This window comes from Coccomyxa subellipsoidea (assembly GCF_000258705.1).
Source record: "Coccomyxa subellipsoidea C-169, whole genome shotgun sequence".
Lineage (NCBI taxonomy): Eukaryota > Viridiplantae > Chlorophyta > Trebouxiophyceae > Coccomyxaceae > Coccomyxa > Coccomyxa subellipsoidea.
This window is the reverse complement of record NW_005178042.1, coordinates 2,143,458-2,159,009: the sequence shown is the minus strand read 5'-3', so window position 1 is coordinate 2,159,009 and position 15,552 is coordinate 2,143,458. Positions and strand designations below refer to the sequence as shown.

The following is a 15,552-nucleotide window of genomic DNA, read 5'->3' as shown; positions in this document are numbered from 1 at the left end:
ATCACAACGGTACCAACATGATGGTGAGCGCTGCCTGCCTCCTGTGCCAGTCCTTTGTTCCCTCTCTCTGGACCAGACAGCATTGTAGACAACTGTGAGTAGCTCTCCTTGCTATGTTCTGGGCATCGTCTGCCTTGCAGCAGAGCAAACACAATCAGCAGGATCAGCAGGCATGACCATCGAGTGCTTCAGCTGAATTGCTGTTGTGACCTGCAGGGTATTGGCTTCATGTACAAGAGCTACAAGATCCTAATGGAGCTTGATGGAGACAAGCCCAAGGGTACGCCCCTGATAGCATTTCATTGTTCCTTTCCGTAGGGTGTAACCTGCTGCACCGTTGCCATTAAGCATTTGAAAGGGGGCTTTGTTGGACATGGTCTGACCGGACAGCTGTGCTGCAGTGTACGTGAATGAGAAGCAGCTGGTGGAGAAGAAGAAGGTCCAGAGGCACGCGTGGCGCTTTGAGGACGGCAGTGACGTGGAAATGTCCTGGAACCTGTACATGCCGGGCGTGGGTAACGCTGTCGTTGTGCAGACTGGTGCGACCCCAAACCCTGCAGAATTCATCCAAAAACGCAAGCAATATTACAATCTTATTGCCTATTTTCAGTGTTTAAAAGAAAGTTGATGCTTCCCAAGCACTAAGGAAGCTTCTATGAAGGTTTCCTGCATGGCTTGTGCAGCAACAGCAGTGCAGCAGTGTATTGCTGAGCATGAGTAAGAGACACTGGGGAGAGCCTAGGAAATAATGATTGGTGATTTGCTCATGTGGCGAGTGGTGCTGAGCTGGCTGCTGTGTCAACGTGCAGACGTGCTCAAGGTGCTGCTGTGGCACACGCCCAAGGGAATAATCGATGAGGGCGGCAAGGAGCTGGAGGGCTACCTCAACTTCAACATCAGCCTGCTCTCCCCACCCGAAAACAGCCAGATGAACGTGAGTCCGTCCCCCTGCTAAACAATCACATACATAAAACAGACTTCTTGATGACTCAAGACCTTATGCATGCTTTGCTTCGTGCGGTCTGTCACTCTTTCTGTGCTGCCAGGCCTCACAGATGAATCAGACTATCATTCCGGATGAGGGTGAGTGAAGATTGAATGCATTCTTACTGCGCTGCAGGGTATCATTGGAGACACCTACGAGCGCTTCACAGTGGGCCAGGAGGCATTCAACCCCAACAGCACATTTTGGCTCCCAGAAGATGTGAGCATACCCAAGCCTCTTGAGTATCTGCCACTGTGTTTGCTCTAATGTGCCCTGCTCCAGCGTGCTGAACCTTTTGGCACCTGCATATTAGCATGGGATGAAATTCCGTGTAAATACTCGTGTTCTATTCTCTGGCGCTCAATATGTGCTGTGTGCATGGTGCAGGAGGCGTGGCACGGCAAGGGGCTGGCGCAGGACTATGAGATGGCAAATTACTGGGACACAAAGTTCAAGATGAACCTTTTTGGTCTCAACAGCCCAGAAGTGCGCGAGCGGCAAGCACTGGAGCAGGATCCTGCGCAGCAGCTGTCTCTCAGGAGAAGATTGCTCGTCTCCAGGCGATGAGGCCATGCAGCCAGCGCAGGTTCTCTCTCTTTGTTCTGGAGAATTTGAAATGCCCAGCAACTTCTGCATTGCAGAAACGGGTGTCTGAGTATATCATTGACAGTGTTCTGAAGAATCCTGCCATTCTATGGAGAGTAGGAGGCAGCTGACAGATTACTGCTCCCATGCTGAGGAAGCATATTGCAAGGGAACTTACCGGAGGTTTGTCATGCATGCAGTCACTGCATCGCCCACCTTAGGGGCCTAATTGCTTGCAAAGGTGGCGAATTCAATTTGATCAGTCCTGTACATTGACATGTTGGTCTTATGGTCTCAGTGGCTCTGTTTGATTTACAGTGTTTCCGTGAGGCCTCGCTTGCCAAGTGTTGCCTTGCCACGAGTGGTGGCGCTAAACCTTTGTTGAAGTATTGTTGCTGTACTTTTTATTTTATTTTGGAGGGCGACCTGTGCACAGCCCAGCCACAACAGGTGGTTGTGAGTTTGGTATTCAGACTTCGTATTTTTGAAGGTCAGAGGGACATCATGATGTGGATCGCGGAAGCTTTGCGCTGCGGGGCTATTTAGTCGCAGTGGCAAGAGCTTCCAGCAAGCCTTCTGATGGCTTGCTGATGGACAGATCTGTAATTTACTTTCCAAGCACAGGCACCTCCGAAGGGACTCCTGCAGCTATACAAGCTGTCTGCTACCTTTGGCTGCTGGCTTGAAGCTTGACCTTTTCAAATGCATGCGTGGGTTGGCGGACAGCTTGAAGCTACTGCGCCACTTGAGGAAGTTGGCTGAACAAGAAAGCATGCAAAAGCGAGAGAAGTGCGACACACTGCATCTGTGTCAGCCAACAAGGCCAATAAATCAAGACAGACAATATGACATACAAGGTGAAATTTAATGGCATGCCAAACATACTTGCTCATAAAGCGCCACGTGAGATGCCTGAACAGGCTGAACATCACAACCAGCATAGCCAAGCTTCAGACAATCAGTTGTGACCCTTCAAAATACTCAGACAAGGATGAATTTGACAGCGACGTGCACCACACGGTGCATACACAGCAGCACCCGAGTCGATCATCAGCTTTTGCAGCGGCGTTCTTCTGGGAAAAGATTCTCTAGACACACAGTTGTGAAAAGTACTGCCTCCCATGAAGCAGACGTTTCCCGTCGTTATCTCTTGGGTGCCGCTGGAAGCGCTGCAGGCATGCTCGCTCTGCCTTCAGGTGTGGTTTTGCTTCCTGAGATGTGAGCTTGATCAAGATGATCTGGGAGCTTTGGGTTCTGAGCAACGCAATCCTGAGTACTGACCATGGGCATTATGTTCCTGTAGGTGCTCTAGCCTCCCCAAGCAGCTCATACGACTTCACCGTGGTGCAGTACGGCAAGGAGAGGACGCTCAAAGAGTTTGAAGGACAAGTAACTGTCGTCCTCAATATTGCCAGCGAATGAGGTCTGCAGGTGCGAAAAGACTGTCCCTTTTCTTAGACCAGCTACTTACATTGGCTACAGGTACTGAGTTGCTTCAGCGGGAATGTACTGCGACTGTCCGTGATATACTTCCTGCCCTGTGCAGAACAGGAACTATGGTAGTCTACGAACGCTGTACCAAAAGTACAGAGACTCCGGGTTCAACCTGATCGCATTTCCATGCAACCAATTTGGAGGGCAAGCGCCGCGCTCCTCAGATGGGGAGCGCGAGTTTGCTTACAAAAAGTTTGGCTTTGAGTTCCCCATCATGGTAGGTTTATACTGACCCAATGCTGCTTTTTTATGCAAGGAATGTTGCCTCCACATAATCTTGCACCAGGCAGTGCAAGATGTTATATGGTGTTGGCAAGGCTTCAGAAGTTGATCAGATTTTCACTAGTGCAAGCTGTGCAACAGGACAAGATCGATGTGAACGGCGCGGACGCGCACCCACTGTACACCTTCTTGAAGGAGCAGACAAAGTCGGGGGACATCAAGTGGAACTACACCAAGTTCCTGGTGGACCGCAAGGGCGTGCCCCGCAAGTGCTTTGGATCCCTGTTTGACCCCATCGACTTTGAGGATGATGTGAGCCCTGCTTGCCCCACTCTATATGCTCGTAGCAGGATACTTACACGCTCTTTCTTGAGCTATTTGTGACAAGCTGGCATGTTCAAATTTGAAGATTAAAGTGACAGGGCGTTGAAGCAGTGGGGGCACCCGGAAACTGCTAAGGACTGAGACAAGTTTGTGTGCCTGAGAATTTGCTCGTGTCACACAGGTGCGGCTGCTTCTGGGTGGTAAGGATCCCTTGCCGCCGGACTGCGCGAGGCACCCGGGGCGCATAGCCTGCAACGTCGATGCCATCCTGGCTTCTTAAAGAGAGCGCCACCATCCCTTCAGCGTGCCTGCGCGCGTTGACATTTCTTACTGTACAATTGGAGAAAGATAGAGCTGAAGAGTGGACTGATGACAAGCAGTTGGGGTGAGTGGCGGCACTGGGAGACTATATGACGGCTTGGACACAAATCTGGGGATCCCAGGCAGTCTGAGTCTGAAACAAGCAGTTGTGCTCTGAGCTGGGTCGTTCCCTGGCTCTGTGGCTCTCTGTGTCTTCCTGTTGTGAACTCATACCTGTTTGCAATGTTTATCAGAGGTGCTTTAGTTAGTAAGGACGGTCTTGCAACAGCTGCAGCAGATAAACTGCGCTTGAAGCACTGCGAGCATGAGATGTTTGTGTTGTTAGCCTTTGTAGTTTTCTTCAGAGTGGCTTGACTAAAGCTTCAATGCGGTTGCCAAACTGATTCAGGCAGCATCCTGGTATATTCAAGGCCTACATCACATGGAGATATTGAGGACAGCAATCCTTAAAGCTGAATGATGACGTGATGCTCTGGATAAAGAGTCACTATCCAAGTTGGCCTTCTTGCATGACAGCCTTAATCATTACAATTCCTTGGTGGCTTCAGCTTTTGAATAGAATTCTTGCAGCTGCACCTAATTGGATAATGACAACAATCGGAGAAGCTGGCACTTCTGAGCAAACCCACTATGCTCCGCAGAAAGGAAATTTTGGTCACACAAGTCCTCACTGTCACAATACTGAGAATCAACACATACATGTAACTTTGCTGCTATGACTTCACCCGTAAATCTTGCTTGCATGCACGTTTGCACAGTGTTCATGCTACGGCAATTCGTACAACACAGAAGATGTCATAGTGAGAAAGTGAGAAAGTGGCGCGGACACCGGACCCTCATTACTGTACATACCAAACGAGATATAAACAATACTTCATGTAATCAAGTGCGCGGGAGGTGAGCTGACAGTCCAGGACAGTCCAGGGACTTCCACCGTCACCGCGGTCAGCAAATTCTCAAGTGCAAGCAGGGTACTGCTCTGGTCAGTCCGGCAGCTGGTCCATTATGAAGGCTGATTTTTGGCCTGTCCCAGAATGAAAATTGGCCAATGAAGGCCGGAGGGGGCAGACATATAGCGGACCATGCATGGCCTGCGCTGGCCTCTCCTCACCATTTTGACATCAGGCGTTTTCCAGCATGCAGAGCAGGTTCTTGATGACATTTTTGCCGCGGATGAGGTTAATGCGCTGCAGGCGCTCGTTGGCCAAGTGGCACGCGTCGCTGGACTGCCCAAACGGCACCAGCAGCGCCGGCGCTCCCAGCATCTTCTCCAGCGCTGACGCCACCTGTTCACAGCGTTTCCTGCTGCCTCAGCACTCTACTTCCTTGCCTGGCAGAAATCTTCTCCAGGCAACATGACACATAGATCGTGAAGATGCAGCCCCTCTTCAGTGCCTGTGCTTCAAATTGAATGCCAACCCAAGAATGCAGACATGTCAATTCCAGTATCGACGTTTTCCTGAAAGCACATTCACCCCGCCACAAAATGTACCTCTTCACCCTTTCGAAAAGCCAAACCAATTTTTGTATACAGCTGCTCTTCAGAGCTCAATTTAACATGCAAGAGCGGGGCTGGTAGAGGACATCTATAGTCTGTGGCAAGGAGGCACCATTGGACCACTCATTCTTGCCAAACTTAACCATTATTGTCATTGGGGAAGGGCACTCACGGGCATGGTGCCGCCCTCACGCACAAAGAGGGGCTGACGCCCCCACTCGGCGGTCAGAGCGCGCTCGGCCATCTTAAAGAGCTTGCTCTCCGGGTCCGCCTCCCACCAGTCCCCCACGCTCTTCACGCGCACCGCCGCCGTGTTGCTGCTGCCCAACGCGCTGAACGCCGTGTCCACGTGCGCCCGCAGCGCCGCTATCAGCTGCTCCGCATCCTGACATGGGAAACAGCCATGCGTCAGTGCCTCCATACTTGCAGGGGGAAGCTTTCTCTGCGCAGCCCCGCCTCCTGGAGACACCACGTCTCTCGCTGAATTCAGGCACAAAGAACAGAGCGGGGAGCTGGCATGCATGAGATAGGTCATGCAGACAAATGCATGACATGCAAGGACGCTGCAGTTCATCATCTGCAAGGAAGCCACTGCACATCATCCCCTTCTTGCCTCGCACCGTCTTGCCGCGCAAGGTTCCCCTCCCTTTCTCTCTTTGCCTCTGGTCGAGGAGACCCATGATGAGCCACTCTGTTGCTCTCATCTACAAGCAAAGACAGAAGGAGCGGGACAGAGGTAGCAGACCTGGTCGGGGACGAAGCGAACGGAGACGTTGCCGACGGCGGAGCGGGGGATGACGGAGAACCGGGTGGGGCCGAAGCGGTAGAAGGGGTCCCCCGCGCCCTCCTCGTCGTCCCCCACCCTCACGTCCACCACGCTCAGCGCCGGCTCACACCACCGCGCCCGCAGCAGCTCGCTCGTGCTCTGAGCCTTTACCTGTGACAATGCATGCGCTTGATCAGGCCCCTATTTGTAACAACTGCAGCGGTAGCTGCATGGAGTAGTAGCCGCGCAGTGGCCCCATTGTCGCAGTGCAGTGGTTGCAGCATGCGCTGGTAGCAACACAGTCATGCATGACAGTCAGCTCGCAGATGTGCCAAAGGCATCTCTATTGGAATGCGCTGCAAAACAAGCCTGCAAGCCGCTTGATTGCATCGTGTTGGCGCGCATGCCGGCTTTCCATGAACGATTCGGTGCGCAAGTGCGACCCTTCAGAAGGTAATCTGCTTGCGGCAGCAACACGCAAACTGACTAGAATTGCAGCACAGTGATAACGGCACCCTCAGAAGGGAGAGGGTACAGGAGGGGAGGGGCGCACGAGGCAGGGGATGCCGAGGGCGGCGCGGTAGCCGTCGAGGGAGAATTCGGAGGAGGCGGCCAGGCGCTCGAGGGCGGGCTCCAGCGTGTTGGGCCGCACGAGCGCCTGGAACCCGGGCACCAGGATGCGGTTGCTGCTGTCCACTAGGCTTGCCAGCACCTTCATCAAATCCGCCAGCGGCTCGTTGAACACGCCTGCGTGCCGACAAAACACACCCACTGCCTCAGCTTTAAAAGTAAATAGAACATTCTGAGCCAGCACTGTGCGGGGCGCACCCGTCACAAGGGGACGACAATTATAAAAAGCCATGGACACGAAAGTTGGCAATGGATATAAAAGCGTCTTAACAACATAAGAACTGTTTAGCATTGATCTGGGAAAGCATAGCATGCTCACCGCCCTCGTTGCCGGAGTGCAGGTCCCTGGCCGGCCCCTTCACCTCCACCGCTGCAGCAATCATCCCCCGCATCCCATACGTCAAGCACGGCACCTGCATAAGCCAAGTGCTCAGCAACACTACACACCCATGATCCCCAGCAGATCATGACGGACTGTTGCACACAGCAGCCCGAGACTGTCTTCCCGAGATGACAAACAGTCCTTGCTGGATGATCAATATTATCTCAGGCTGCTCCTACTGAGCATTCAGGGAAAGAACACAAACTGTCAGGCACCAGCAAAGACATGCGGATTTCCCTGCTCTGAACCCTTGGCAGAACCAGTCATGCACCAATTAGAAGTGCGTTGCTTGGTCGCTCAGCACACAAACAGACAGACAGGCACTGCAACATGCGCTTGTGGGAGCGGCCAGAGCAGCTGACCTCCTCGCCGACCCAGAGGGTGTTGGAGATGATGATGAGCTGGGTGCCCTCAAACCAGTGCAGGTTGGCCTGCACAGCCTCGCGGAAGCCTGCGCTGCCGTTCTCCTCCTCCCCCTCAAACACAAACGCCACGTTCACCGGCAGCAGCCCGTTGGCGCCGCGCCCCTCCTTCAGCATCTCCTTCACCGCGTACACAAATGCCAGGATGGGCCCCTGCACATCACCAACAAGCCCACTTGTTTAGGGAGTCTTTCATAACACCATGCAAGCATACTGGCATCCTGTATGGACCAAAGATAGCCATCGGGAAGCCTCCTCTAGGTGAGATTCTTCGGACACGAGAAGCACACTGCAGACACCTCGGGCAGAGCATGAGAGGGCAATCTTTTGCCGACTTCAAGATGAGTGTCACTGTGTGCCAACGATCGATCGAACCACTGCATGCATGCCCTCCTTTTATACTATGCATGCAATAAATACACAGAAGAACTGCTACTTTGTGACTGCAGAGGGGTGCCAAACGATCAGGCGCGCCTTGTTGTCGGAGGTGCCGCGGCCGTAGAAGTAGCCGTCGATGGCGGCGACCTCGAAGGGGTCGGTGTTCCACTCGCGCTCCATGGCCGGCTGCACGTCGTAGTGGCCGTAGAAGGTGACAGTGGGCAGGTCCGGATTGCGCCCCAGCCGCCCAATCACCACAGGATTCTTGTCCTCCACCGGCCGGCTCAATTTTATCTCCGCACCTGCGCAACCATCCCCGACCTTGAATTTCCCTTGCAACATTCCTGTAGAATTGCTTCCGATCGCCCTGCATGGTTGTCCTATGGCCCACTGGCTTTGTCGTTGCTGATCTTGAAGTACAAACTTGCACTGGTGCAATAGCAATCGCTCCTGGTTGCTTGATTGCATGACACAGATGCTGCCAGCGCGATGCAGCATCAGAAACACGTCATCACGCCAAATCAATCAGTATGTTGACAAGTGAGACAGAGGAATGACATTAAAAGCCTCACCGAGTGACTCGAGCAGGGTGGCCAGGAACTTGGCGCCCCGGAAGCAGTCCTCCTGCAGGGTAGGGTCGCTGGACACCGTTTTGAGCCGCACAAAGTCCCTAAGGGCATGCTCCAGCTCCCTCTCCAGCTGCTGCACCTCGTTGTCCGTCGTGCTGCACTCGCCCGGCGCGCTGCTCGCAATGCGCGCCCTCTTCGTTGCACCTGCTTTCGAAAAACCCCAGTTTTAGCAGTCTCAGCCCTCATCAATCCCTGCATGTCTCACCATGATGCTGGACACCTGCAGCCTTTGCTCCCAACATCCTGACAATGTGTCAGCTCCCTCCAAGACGAATTCGGCTGGTGCTGCACACGAGATGCCGCATGGAAGACAGGGAGCAAGGTATCATTCGGCCCTGGAGGGGAGGCTGACGTTGCACATGTGCATGACAGGCAGAGCCTCACCGTCAGTGTTCCGGGTGGATTCTGAGGCGGAGGTGGGCGCCAATCCGCATGCCTGGCTGTCGTACATGTCTCTGCTGTTCCACAGCCGCACTATGCCATCCTCCGACCCGGTCACTGTGTATCTGCAAACATGACCGTGAAGCTCTCAGCAACACGTCTAAACCTCAACTGTTTTGTAAAGGGCTCTAGCACACTTCCAGACAAAACCCACCCCCGTAACATCCAACATGGGGATTAAAGTGCAAACAGCCTTAATGTTCTGAAGCATGCAGCACGGCGTGACGAATGTGGTGCGAGCTGAGAGTGACTCACTCTGGCGAGAGCGCGGTTGAGAGGAATGGCAGGGAAGGGGAGGGGGAATGCGTCGGGGCAAGGGTGAAGATGCGCAGGCATGACCAGCATTTTGAACGCCACAGCCTGACGGTGGCATCCGCACTGGAGCTCGCTATCAGTGCTGCCCCATCCATGGCTGACAGGGCCGGCCGCAGCTGTGCACCAAAACGATCATCAGCAGGGCTGTGAGAAGAATTTAAGCATCTGCAGTACACTAATCTATATCAATTAAGTGTTAGAAAAGGGTACCTCAGAAGCAAATTCTGGGGCAGGGACTCACCTCTCTCAATGTCTCGCCCCCCTTTGCATGCCCGTTCGGCGTGTCATGTGATAAGTTGGTGTCAGTGGGGAATACTGGTGGCGGAGGCGGCAGCCCGGAGATGCTGAGCACATCATCCTTGTGTCCCGCCAGCGTCTGTCTGCACACCATTGTCTCCATGTCCTGGGCCACACAAGTCCCAGATTAGACAGTCAATTTCAGCATTTGCACACCGACGTGACCTGACAAGCGCACAGACAGCACTGTGCTGCAGCAGGGATCTCACCCAGACACGGATGATGTTGTCCCGGCCGCCGCTGAGAAGCAGGCTGCCGCAGCTGTAGAGCGTGAGAACGCTGCCTCTGTGCCCGCGGAGCACCCTAATTACACCAACCAGCACACAATATCCCAACATTAAAGACCACAAGAAACACCACCATTAGCCGCAACAGAGCATTTGCAAACCGACAGCCGATCAAGGGCATGCAAGAGGGCACATGAAGTGCAACAGAGGCATCAGAAGGGCAAGGAGAATTCTCCAAGCCATTCTAAGGGCAAGGCAAAGGGCATGCAAAAGAGCAAAGTGGAAAAGCAGCGCACCTGAAGAGCGCCAGGGTGGAGGCGTTCCAGACGCGGATCATGGCATCGCCGCCGGCGGAGCACACATACGAGCCGCACAGCGCGAGCGCATGCACGGCACCGCAGTGCGCGTCCTCTGCAGCGCTGCACACGTCTGGCAGCGCCTCCCGCGCCAACGTCAGCCCCCCCGGCGCATGCCCATTAACCGCCGCTGTGCTCACCTCGTCCCCCGGCCGGAACGCTTTTATCGAGGCGTCCTGCGCGCATGCACCACAGCCTCATTTTTTAAGCTGTAAAATGCAAGGGTCCTCCACAGGTCCTTTCGCTTGAAAGATGGCCAGATTCTGCTTCCTCTCGGCATCGTTCTTAGCACTCGGCAAAGGATTAAGATATCGACAGGAACAGAGGGTCACAGTGACAAGTGTGATGCAGCTCAGAGTCCAGAGGACTCACCTGGCCAGCGACATAGACGGTGCCGTCGAGGGCGACAGCGAGCGCGGAGAGGGCGCCGCTCTCGCGCGGCTGCTGCAGCACGCGCACGCAGGCGTAGGTGGCCAGGTCCCAGACTCGCAGGGAACGGCCCCCGATGCTGTAAAGCCGCCCGCCCGCTATGTGCAGCCGCTGCACCGGCCGGCTGTGGCCCGTCAGCGTGCGAATGCACTTCCCCTGAGCCAGATCCCACACCTGCAGGTGACATAATTCTTGCTTCAAAAAAGTGTGGCAGAATCATGCCATTCCCTACCTTCTGAAGGTCAAGCATTGGTTTAATACACAGAATATTTACTTTTAGGAAGCTGGAGCCGGTATTGCACGAAAAGGCAATTGACTACAGCTCACACACTTCATACCGGGAGTTTGCATCGAGATTTGAATTGACACGCGATGAGCATGCACGCATGTGGAATTCACAGCTAGCAGAGGAATGCTTGAGCAGTGCCTTGATGGTGAGGTCGGTGGAGGAGGAGAAGAGCAGGCGGTCATCCAGCAGGGCCAGGCACAGCAGGGCGCCCGTGTGCCCCGTCAGCTGCTGATCCTCCGCTGTCACAACACGCGCCCCCTCATCCATCTTCAACGGGCCCGGCATGCTGTCGCTCCCCTGAAGCTTCCCGCCCGCTGCACACGCGACATCCACAAGTCAGCCATTGGTCACTGAGCATGACTGCATGCTACATACCTGCCCTGCTTGCAATCTGGGCGACCACAATAATAGCCCTTGTCCAAGTCAGGCCTGTCTTTGCACCTCAGCCTTAAAATTCTACACGCCTTTATGGAAATCAGGTCAAGCAACTAATGAGGGGTGAGAAATCCTTGCAAGATTTAGGAAAAAGTTAGGGTAGGAGGAGGGTCGCACTGTCGCGCCGCCGTTTCCGCTGCATCTGCCAGGGCCGCCCCGAGACCTGCACGGCGCCAGAGACGGCCTCCAAGCTCATGGCAACCTCCTCCTGGCGCGGGTGCACCCCGTGTGGCCCAATGGCACTTCGCATCACATTTATGCAGCTGCCCTGCACATCAAAATCGCCCTTGATGAGACAGGATATTCAATGCTTGTGGAGATTGACAGACATCTGATGAAGATGTTGCAGCATGATTGGGATGTGTTGACAGGAACCAAGGGCATCTCCCATGTGCAAAGTTGAGTGAGAAAGGTGCTATCACCTTCTCACTGATAATGATCAGAGCGGAGTTGCGGGGCACAGCAACCCATTCCCCGGCCTGGCGGGTGATGGGCTCTGACGCGACCAGCGCCACTCGCGTCCCCACCGCCCCATAGCTCAAGCAGTACTCCCCCTGCCACCATCCACATCCATTCTTGAACAATGGCTGCTGCATCCCTTCTGCTAGGTGGGACCGCCACACCCAACCTTCCTCGAGTGTCTTTATTGCCCGCTGATGCCCACAAGAGTGCTCTTGTTTTAGAAGCATCAGGCAGAGAAGTATATTAGTATGCTGCAGGTCAAGCAGGATGCCCTGGGGGATGGAAGCAGAGCGCGCACCTCCCCGGCCACTGCAGTGTTCCGCGCGCTGGCGGCGTTTGCTGTGGGGCTGCAGGGCACGCAGCCGGGCTCGCCTGGGCCCTTGAGCGGCCCGGGCGCGACAGGCGTAGCGGGTGCCTCCTGGCTAGGACCTGGGCAGCGCTGGAAGGCGGACCCCTCAGCATAGTACAGCGACGCCGGCTCCTCATCCTCGTGGGACACATAGCGCGTCGCGATTAGCGTGCTGCCGTCCGACACGGCAAAATTGAGCAGTGACACCTCTGTGATTCCAGCCGCCTCCTGCGCCGCCGTGATGCTGGCAAACGTCGCCTGCACAACACCCGTCATGTAGTCAACTGTTTTATGTGAGAGTCATCGTGCGCCTTCAGGTCCACAGCTTCAGGTTCTTCCATCTTTGATGCGCCAAGCAGAGGAAACTGAAGAGACGCATGGTGGCTGCAAGGGAACCCGTCAATGAAGCCCACCACAGGATCTGTCCTTTCTTCAAGCCCCGAGGTGCGCTTCATTGCTGGCCTTCCCTTGCAACCAATTCCGGTGAGACAGGGGTCAAGGGTGAGTACCTCGATGGCGCGCAGGAGCACATGTGGAGGGTGCTGCGAGGTCAGGTCGGGGAGGTGATGGAGGAATACAGAGAAGCAGACAGCGCTGTCAGAGTGAAACGACTGCACGGTGTCATAGGCTGCGTCTGATAGAATGGACAGCAAGGCTCTCCGTATCTTCATGAAGCCGCCCACCTGTGCAGGACAGCATGTTTTAGTACTTTTGTGGCCAAGCCTCCCCATTACTGGCACTCTCATCGGCTCTCTGGGGTGAGCTGCTGGGCGCACCATGCCATTGTGCATCCACATGTAGCGGCCCCACTGAAAGGGGTGGCAGTTCTGCTCAGACACCGGCATCCCTGGCATGGCTGCTCGGACCTGCATCCACATTCCCAAAAGATGCTGATTACAGGTACAGACCGCTGCTATATTCAGTGCATTGCAAAGCCAAAGCACGCACAAGGCGCCAATACTTACGTGGGCAAAGACAAGGGGCGATATTATTTTGCAGGAAAGGCGCCCCAAATTCTCGTTGTTCCTGGCCACACAACACAACGTCATAAGCCATGGAAACAGCAGTCAATTATGACGGCAACAACTCAGAGATGCACCTCATGTGGCAAGCTTCGAGATCAGCTTAACATGCTCACCAGGCTGGTGTGATGGAAGTGAAGACGCATGGTGTGGGATCCACCCTTGCAACAGGTTTCCCATCCATGGCATCTGATGTAAACCACCTATTCAGCCATGCGCCACGTCAGCATGTGCTGCAATCTAACATTGATGCTCTTCATAGCTAAGGCAGCAAGAAAAAGAGGAGCTGCAAGCAACTGCCCAATAGGAGGCATGACGCAATTCGCACCCTATGCCAAATCCATCTCCATTCAAGTTGCCATATGCCAGGTGCGAGGGCAAGCTCGAGTCCATTTTCCTCTCCCGCGCGTCATACGACTGCTTTATGATGGATCTATCCGGCCAGAGAACAACATCTGCCACCAGGACTGGCGGCCCCATGTATGCCATCAAGCGGCACATTCTGGCGCTGCCCTGCTGCCCTGAGGCCCCTGTATTCTTGCCGCTTCCCTATGTCTGACGCTGGCGATGTAAACCTAGCCGCACACGAACGTACGAGATCGTCTCAGGAGTATTTGAGCAATTTACAGTACTGAAGGAAATCCTGACAGTGGAGAAAGAGATAGGCAGAAGATGTCAGATGTCTGCAAAAATAGACATTAAAGAATCTTAGCCACAAGGCTGGTCGAACAGGATCATTCATCCACACATCAAATGCGAATTCCATCCATGCTGTGAACGCACCGAGTTACACAGTGTGGCTGGGCGCAACTATTGACTTCCTTAGAAATTTTGCAACCTCTGCAACGGGTCCCAAGCAGCCCTTGTCGTAGAAGTAACAATTGTGCCTTGACTGGATAGTCTATTAATTATAAAGTTATTGCTGGCCCTTCTGTCGTCCGCACCCCAGAAAAATCTTAGGTACTACTTGCTTCGGGACACAAACAGACTTCCACGCCTGCACAGCGCCTGATATATGTCAACAGATGAATATACTGGTAGTTTTTCGATTGAAACTTGCTGATTGCCCAAGGAAAGAGGCGTTCGCAATGGTGGTTCGGTGTTCGGATGCAATATTGCCGACATGTGCTGGCACGTGGCTACATGATGTATTTCAGCCATGAATACACCAGCTTGGCTGCCCTTTCCCCGTTGGCTTTCCCCCAGTTATTAATTGACTCTTGGACGCATGATTGCATGTTTGTCCAGAGCCGGACCAAACTTGGTAATTCCTTATTCTTATGTTCTCGTTGAGAGACTTCGTTAAGACCGAGCTCTGCGAGGTGAGAGCATTAGGAGAGGAGAGACGTTAATATGGGTTACTAAAAATTTTCATCACGAATTCTCGTCAAATATTCTATGGCCACGATCGTGGTCCTGATATTGCTAAGACAGCCGTCCTGAAGAGATGACATGTGCAGGACCTGACTCTGCTGCATCGAATACTAAGGCGCCATCATCCTTCACCATTGCTCATTATTTCAACGATCTCAATGTAGAATACCATTTTCAATTTGATGGCCGATCTGGAAACCACTGTCAGCAGCAGACAGCCAGCACCCGTTGGTCCTCGTAAGGACAGCACGGGAAGACAGGGATGCAGGCAAAATGGCCAGCGATGGTCCAATCTGGCAAAAATCAACGTCAGAAAAACCGGCTCAAGATCGCTGTCAGGAGGAAAAGTATTGCATGTTTGGGTAGGCACCTAGCACCACCAAGTTCGGCCTGGTTGCGCGCTGCTGGTGACCATAGTCTTGCAGACTTGACGGAGTTGCCCTGTAACATTATTTTGCTGCTTTCTGCAGACATGACGCTGCAGCCGCATCATGGCGCCTTTCTAGGGGATGCTTTCAATTATGCGAAGCATCTGCTGGCCGGCGCGCTGTCAGCTGTTGTGTCCAGAACATGCTGCGCTCCCATGGAGACCGTGAAGATGCAGATGATCTTCAACCACCGCTCTGGGACCACCATGCAAGTTGCAGCAGGAGTTTTTAAGGATGAAGGCATCGGGGGTTTTTGGAAGGGCAACGGTGCTGCACAGATCACAACCACTTGCAGAGCACATGTATCAGCGAGTTTGTCAGATTGCTCAAAGATGAAGACGTCCTGCAAAGTAGGGATTCTTACCATCTATTTGGTTCTGTTGCAGGTATCAATGTCTTGCGCACAGCGCCATATAAGGCATGGCCTCTCTACTCAGCTGCCTGCCAAGCATGTTACAGGGAAAATTGTTCACAGACACAAATGTTGGATAC

General features: G+C 53.8%; 3 protein-coding genes across 3 annotated transcripts; 1 reads left to right on the top strand and 2 right to left on the bottom strand.

Moving 5' to 3' along the window:
• Positions 1-1,414: 1,414 nt before the first annotated feature.
• COCSUDRAFT_32006 (hypothetical protein) lies at positions 1,415-2,190 on the bottom strand. The gene has a single exon (XM_005651923.1). The coding sequence runs from the start codon at positions 1,716-1,718 to the stop codon at positions 1,521-1,523; it is 198 nt and encodes a 65-aa protein (XP_005651980.1). The 5' UTR covers positions 1,719-2,190; the 3' UTR covers positions 1,415-1,520.
• Positions 2,191-3,125: 935 nt separating this feature from the next.
• COCSUDRAFT_11629 (thioredoxin-like protein) lies at positions 3,126-3,670 on the top strand (the record flags this gene model as incomplete). Its single annotated transcript, XM_005651922.1, has 2 exons — positions 3,126-3,281; positions 3,428-3,670. Coding segments are annotated over 2 exons (399 nt in total), but the record flags the coding sequence as incomplete, so codon positions are not given.
• A 1,382-nt stretch (positions 3,671-5,052) lies between these two features.
• On the bottom strand, positions 5,053-9,087 carry COCSUDRAFT_52166 (Zn-dependent exopeptidase; the record flags this gene model as incomplete). Its single annotated transcript, XM_005651921.1, has 8 exons — positions 5,053-5,217; positions 5,602-5,814; positions 6,175-6,366; positions 6,749-6,942; positions 7,145-7,238; positions 7,570-7,782; positions 8,104-8,309; positions 9,021-9,087. 8 exons carry the CDS (start codon positions 9,085-9,087, stop codon positions 5,053-5,055), a joined length of 1,344 nt encoding a protein of 447 aa, XP_005651978.1.
• Positions 9,088-15,552: the final 6,465 nt, after the last annotated feature.